Source organism: Empidonax traillii, unplaced genomic scaffold (assembly GCF_003031625.1).
Source record: "Empidonax traillii isolate 1590-97213 ecotype Southwest subspecies unplaced genomic scaffold, ASM303162v1 scaffold1632:size97395, whole genome shotgun sequence".
In the NCBI taxonomy this organism is placed as follows: Eukaryota; Metazoa; Chordata; class Aves; order Passeriformes; family Tyrannidae; genus Empidonax; species Empidonax traillii.
The window spans coordinates 48476-55323 of NW_020956825.1; the positions used below are offsets into that span (position 1 = coordinate 48476).

General features: G+C 52.2%; 1 protein-coding gene across 3 annotated transcripts in view; it reads left to right on the forward strand.

Annotated features, from left to right (window-relative positions):
* SCN4A (sodium voltage-gated channel alpha subunit 4) overlaps nucleotides 1-6848 on the forward strand; it is a 57713-nt gene that overhangs the window by 36178 nt on the left and 14687 nt on the right. For 2 of the 3 annotated variants that reach the window (XM_027908148.1, XM_027908146.1), the window contains exons 22-26: nucleotides 73-126; nucleotides 1582-1719; nucleotides 2303-2407; nucleotides 3141-3411; nucleotides 3840-6529. In XM_027908148.1, coding sequence (XP_027763949.1) covers nucleotides 73-126; nucleotides 1582-1719; nucleotides 2303-2407; nucleotides 3141-3411; nucleotides 3840-5032 — 1761 coding nt within the window. In that variant the 3' untranslated portion in view covers nucleotides 5033-6529. Of the gene's footprint in view, nucleotides 1-72; nucleotides 127-1581; nucleotides 1720-2302; nucleotides 2408-3140; nucleotides 3412-3839; nucleotides 6530-6848 lie in introns of those variants that run through there. The other variant, XR_003573948.1, reaches the window with a different exon arrangement.

Here is a 6848-nt window from a genome sequence, read left to right on the forward strand (position 1 = left end):
GGGAATCACAGAGTCATTTAGGTTGGAAAACACTCTCAGATCATTGAATTCAACCGTTCCTGTTCCCCTCAGGCAACCTTCAAAGGCTGGATGGATATCATGTACGCTGCTGTGGACTCACGCGAGGTGAGGGGACACGCGGGGAGGTCTCACAACCAGCACCAAGGATCATCCCAGGGGGTTGATTCCCCACAGCAGACTGGGAACAGGGTCCTGGAGCTGAGGTGCAGCTCAGCACAGGCTGGGATGGGTCCTCAGCTGCAGCATCACCTCTGGCTCTGCCCTTCGGTGCTGGGGGCTGCCTGAATCCCACCCCTGGCTTCAGCAAGCACGTGGGCCACAGAGTGGGGAGACCCACAAAATTTATCCTATCATGGAATCACAGAATGGTTTGGGTTTGAAGGGAACTTAAAGACCGTCCAGTCCCACCCCCTGCCATGGGCAGGGACACCTTCCACTATCCCAGGTTGCTCCAAGCCCCTGGCCTTCGACATTCCAGGGATGGGGCAGCCACGTCGTCCCCCCTTGCTGAGGTGCACAGCCTCAAAAAGAGCAGCCAGTCGAGTCCCAGTGCCACCCATGTCACTGTCACCTGCATCCCAGCTGCAGCCTGGCCCCCACAGCGGGTTCCCACCCCACCCAGATACAGCTGGGGCTGAGTCCACTCCTCTTGGCTTCAGTTTTGGGGTCCAAAATCCCCGCTCAGCCTAGAGGGCTCATCCTTCACCCTGCTGTGAGCTGATGCCCTCCACGTCCCCTCCAGCTTGGAGAGGGATGTTATCCCACCCTGGAGAATGTGCCTGGCTTGCCTGGGACAATAAATGGGTTATGAAAACAAAGCAGCCAACATTTAACCTCTGGGTTAAATGGGTTATTAAAAAAAACCCAGAACAGCTGTTCCGAAGAGTGTCGTGCAAAGGCTGTTTCTGCCATGATCCATCCCCAAGTGGTCCATGTGGACACACACTGCCATGAGCCAGTGCAGCAGGAAGGGCTTCCTACTGTCCTCTAATAAACCTGGGCGGGGGTTGGGTCATCCCACACACCCACGGGCCTGAACTTATTGTTTTCATTGCCTTTTTTTAGCACCAGAAACAGCCGCTCTGCTCACCCCAGCTGCTGGTGCTCAGCTCCCAGGGCCCTCTGAAAACAGCTCAGGCTCCTGCCTCCCACCAGCACCTGGGGCAAAGCTGGTTTGGGAGGAAATCCACCCTGTCCTGCCAAGAACTTCCTTCAAAATGGGGGGAGCCAGTGGGGACAGCTTGGCGTGTCTCCAGCCAAAGGCAGTGCAGGATTAAGGGGTGCCCCTTGAGATGAGTGCTGCCCAAGGCTGCCAGGCTGAGCCAGCCCCAGCCCAGGCCATGGGCTCAGGGTCAGCATCTCCTTGTCCCCCCAGACGGTGTCACGTGGATGTCCCTTCCTGTGGTTGCTCCCATGGGTGCCACTCAACCCACAGGGCCAAAAGGTGTGGAGCAGCCACCCCACAGCTCTGTCCGAACACCATGACCCCTTGTCCGTGGTTTTGGGGACACACTTCTGGGAGAGGATTAATCTCACATTCCCAATCTCTCTCCTGGACAGATTGAAGAGCAGCCACAGTATGAGATCAACCTCTACATGTACATCTACTTTGTCATCTTCATCATCTTCGGCGCCTTCTTCACCCTCAACCTCTTCATCGGCGTCATCATCGACAACTTCAACCAGCAGAAGAAAAAGATGAGTATTTTCTGGGTCCTGCAGGGCTGTTCCTGCCTGGGGTGCTGGTCCAGGATGGAGGGGACCAGCACGATGGTGGGGTGGATCCACCAGGGCTCAGGTGGATCCCAGGACTCCTATCCATTAGTGGCTTCCTGCACTGGACAAAGGGCACACAAGGCTTTGTGTCCTGGTCATAGCATTTCCACAGGGCTTAATTTACAGGTGCAGAGGGTGGAGGAAAACAGAAACTGCATTTTCTTTCTCCTGTTCTGTCACTTTTATTTTCTTTTCCCACCCTGTGACCTTTTCTCAATAATTTTTCTCTGCCTCAAGTTGAGGCTCAAGTTGTGCTTTCAAGCAAGTGGCACAGGGCTAACACCCCAGGGGTGCTGGAGCGGGGAGGCAGCAAGAGGGAGGGGCAGGACAGAGCATTTGTTGGTGCCGAGTGAGGTCTGCAGCACATGGAGCACTGAGCCAGAGCAGAGAGCAGTGCCTGGCAGGAGCTTGGCTGGGGACACTTGGTGGGCAGGGACGTGGTCAGAGACGCTTGGTGGGCAAAGAGATGAATTCAGGAGACTAACAGCAGCGATTCCCTCTATACTTTGGAGGCAAAGACATCTTCATGACAGAAGAGCAGAAGAAATACTACAATGCCATGAAGAAGCTCGGCTCCAAGAAACCCCAGAAGCCCATCCCCAGGCCATCGGTACGTTGGGTTAATCCCCCTGGAGTGGAGCATGGAGGGAACACTTCAATCCACCAGCTGTCCCAAAGGGGATGAGAAGGATCTGAGGGAGATCATTTGCAGGGCAAGGAGCCAGATCCTGGCTCCCTGTTGCTCCTCTCCCAATAGGACCTCGCTAAGAGCTGGGGCTTCAGAAGAGGTTGACATCAGGCCACCTCCTTTGGGTCTGTCCTTCGGCCCTGGCTTTGCTGGCAAAGGCACTGAGGGCATGCCTTTTGCAGGGATTTGGGGTTTTTCCTAGCTCAGCTCCCAGCTCTTCTGTGGAAGAGAGCTGGGCTTGGGGAAAGCTCAGCTTTCAACCCCCCTGGAAGGGACACTGGTCCAGCCAATGCATCCACAGCTGAAATGTGTCTTTGGGTTTGGTAGCCTTGCACAGCTGAGGCCTTTTCCATGTGTTTATTTGTGCCCTATTAACTGTGGATATAACTAGAAAGTGACTGTTCCCCGAGCCCACAGCTCCTGATTGCCATTGGTGTTACCACTGGGCTCCATCCCCTGAGGTGCTGGGTATCCTACCCCATAACTTCTGGGGCTGTGAGAGCTGTACCAGCCACAACCCCAAGGTTTTAAGTGCTCTTTTTAAATACAGTTCTTTCTTCTCTTTCTGTTGTGTCTTTTATTTTGTGTGTGTCTATCCTGTGTTCCCCCCTCACCTCTGGCGCTCCATCATCACCCACACGGCCCCCTACGGCAGAACAAGTTCCAAGGGAAGGTGTTTGACTTCGTTACCAGGCAAGTGTTCGACATAACCATCATGATCCTGATTTGCCTCAACATGGTGACCATGATGGTGGAAACAGATGATCAGAGCGAGCTCAAAACATCTGTGCTCTACAAGATAAACCTGGTCTTCATCGTCATCTTCACCGGGGAGTGCGTGCTCAAGATGTTCGCCCTGCGTCACTACTACTTCACCGTTGGCTGGAACATCTTTGACTTCGTGGTGGTCATCCTCTCCATCTTAGGTGAGTCCTGCTGGTCCCTCCAGTTCCTCAGGGGATCCCACTGGACAATGAAGATTGGAAATGGTCTGCTACTGGCCCCTTCTCTTACACCCACGCTTTGAGCAGGGCCAAGCCAGCAGGACCCCAAGACAAGAGGGATGTGGGGCCACCCCATGCCACCAGCTGGGTGAGGGGCTGGGGATGTCTCTCACTCCTCCTTGGTGTTATTCCCCCTTGTCTCCACGCTGCTGAAATGGAGCAGCCCGTGTTTAACCCTTGTGCCAAGCCTGTGCTCAGAGTTTATTTTTTCATGTGTCCCCTCTGTCCCCAGAGGAGCAGAGTGTTGTGTGCCATCGAAGGTGGCCTCATCTCCCCGTGTCTGCCCAGCTCTGGCACATGGTGGTGGCTGCAGAGCAGGGCAGGCTCACCTCTCCTTCATCCCTTCCCAGGTATCGTCCTCTCCGACATCATAGAGAAGTACTTCGTGTCACCCACCCTCTTCAGGGTCATCAGGCTGGCGAGGATCGGCCGTGTCCTCCGGCTGATCCGAGGGGCAAAAGGCATCCGGACTCTCCTCTTTGCTCTGATGATGTCCCTGCCCGCCCTGTTCAACATCGGCCTCCTGCTTTTCCTCGTCATGTTCATCTACTCCATCTTCGGGATGTCCAACTTCGCCTACGTGAAGAAGGAGGCGGGGATCGACGACATCTTCAACTTCGAAACCTTCGGGAACAGCATCATCTGCCTCTTCCAGATCACCACGTCGGCCGGGTGGGATGGGCTCCTCAACCCAATCCTCAACAGCGGGCCCCCGGACTGCGACCCTGAGCTGGAAAACCCGGGAAGTTCGGTGAAAGGGAACTGTGGGAACCCCTCCATTGGCATCTTCTTCTTCTGCAGCTACATCATCATTTCCTTTCTCATCGTGGTGAACATGTACATCGCCATCATCCTGGAGAACTTCAACGTGGCCACGGAGGAGAGCAGCGAGCCCCTCTGCGAGGATGACTTCGAGATGTTTTATGAAACCTGGGAGAAGTTCGACCCGGACGCCACCCAGTTCATCGCCTACAGCACCTTGTCTGACTTTGTAGACACCTTGCAGGAGCCCCTGAAAATTCCCAAGCCAAACAAGATCAAACTAATCACCATGGATCTCCCGATGGTTGCCGGGGACAAAATCCACTGCCTGGACATCCTCTTTGCCCTGACTAAGGAAGTGCTGGGAGACTCGGGAGAGATGGACGCCCTGAAGGCCAGCATGGAGGAGAAGTTCATGGCCGCAAACCCCTCGAAGGTCTCCTACGAGCCCATCACCACCACCCTGAAGAGGAAACACGAGGAAGTGTGTGCCACCAAAATCCAGAGGGCCTTCCGGAGGTACCTGCTGAGGCGCTCGGTGAAACAGGCATCCTACATGTACAGGCAGAGCAAGGACGAGGACGCGCCGAGCGAGGAAGCGCCCGAGAAGGAGGGTCTGATTGCCACCAAAATGCAGGAGATCTATGGGAACAGTGGGGCAGAGGTGGAGACAACCCCTGCCATTGGCCTCGAGCCCATTCCCAGCTCAGAGACGCGAGATGCTCCCGAGGAAGCGAAAGCTTGGGATAAGGAGCGCGTGGTGAAGGAGTCGCTGGTGTAAAGGAAGGAGCTTCCACCTCTGGCCCAGCCTGAAGAGACTTCATTTCTATCTCCTGTCCAAGAGCTCTTCCACGCACAGATCACTAGATCTTAGATATTGAGCTAATTTCAGATGTTTCAAGCAGCCACCTTTCGAAGCAGGATCTCCTCCTGGGTTTTCCAGCTCACTGCACTTGCAAAGAGTTTAATTATTTTTCTTATGAGAACTGAATGTGAAATCTGTTGTTGGTGAAAGAGAAACATGTTAGTTTGGAAATGATCTCATCACGGTAACGATGTTTTTCAGACATTAACAGAAGAGTAAGTACATTTAATGTAATTATTTATTAATGTTATTTCACAATTAAGAGATTTTCTTGTATATTATTCTTCCAGAGTGCAGCCAAGCAACCAGTGAAAGACGAACCAAGTGAAATAACATTAAGAATAATTACAGAAAACAAAAGGTTTTGTGAACAAAAATCTCCAAAGTCTTAAAGTAGCACCTTTCTTTTGAACCTTTGAATAAGCTTGATGATTATTTTTTTGTTAATTACAGAGAAAGTGCAATTATGTCTTAAAAATTGGTTTGCATAGCCAAAACAAAGCATCTACAGAAATGTTCTCAGGGTTAAATATCAGGTTTTCAAGGTCTCTGAATATGCATTGAAACCATAAATCATTCAGGGCTCTGTGATACAAATGTAAACACTACTTATAGTCACGTTTTTTTCTCTGTTTTTCCTGTTTCATCCAGATTTTGTGGCAGGAAAGCAATGGGCAAAAAGGTAGGGTTTGGAAAACCTCCTCCAGGAATCCCCAGTCTCCGTGACAAAACCTTGTCGGGTTTTTTCCTAGCCCAATTGCAAGAGGAAATGTCGTGTTGGAGTGCTCTTGGCTGGCGTTCCCAATGTCCTCTTCGTTAGTGTTAATTATGGAGATGGACCCCCAGGGATCGGAGCAGGTGTTTGAATGATCCTTTCCGTGAGCTGCTTCAGTGGGGTCCCTTAAATCCCACACAAGCCCCATAGGGGCTCTATGGAATGAATGCTCCTACCAGGGTGTGAATCCCCAAAATCCTCAAGCAGAGATTCCTTCCCTTGACTGGGGCTCCAGAGAGGATCCTGTGGCACGTGCTGGGGGTCTCTGTAGAGCTGGATGGGGCCATTCAGGTCCTCACCAGGAAATCTCTGGGCAGAGGAGTGTTTTCCCATGGGGAAAAAGGGGTTTGCTGCTCTTTAAACAGGTGGGCAAAAGGAAAGAAAACCAAGAAAAAAAGGGCACTGGCACAGGTTGCCCAGAGAAGCTGCGGATGCCCCACCCCTGAAAACCTCCAATTCCAGGTTGGATGGAACTTGGAGCAGCCTGGTCTAGTGGAAGGTGTCTTTGCCCATGTAAGGAGGGTGGAACTTTAGATTAAAGATGAGCTTTAAGGCCCTTCCAACCCAAACCCGTTCCATGATTCTGTGCAAAACGCACGAAAGGCCCCGAGTTCACCTCTGACCACCTTCAGAAAGGGGAAAAAAAAAAGCCTCATGAGATCAAAACAACCACGAACCAAAACCTCTTCCAGTTAAAACAAGGGCTGCTTCTTGAAACCAAAGGGTCTGTCTTTTTTTCTTTTTCTTTTTTTTTTTTTTTTAATTATTATAATTATTTTCTTTTCTCGGGCTGATTTGGGCGCTGAGCCGTTCCGGATGCCCCCCACGTTACGTTCAGGCTGGCCAGGAGCGGTGCTGAGCTTGCTTGTACCCACGTGTCATCCCACAGCCTTTGTGCTTTCCTTTTTCCCATGTCGTTGCTCCCTGGAACCAGCAGCCTGAGCTGGTGTCACCAGC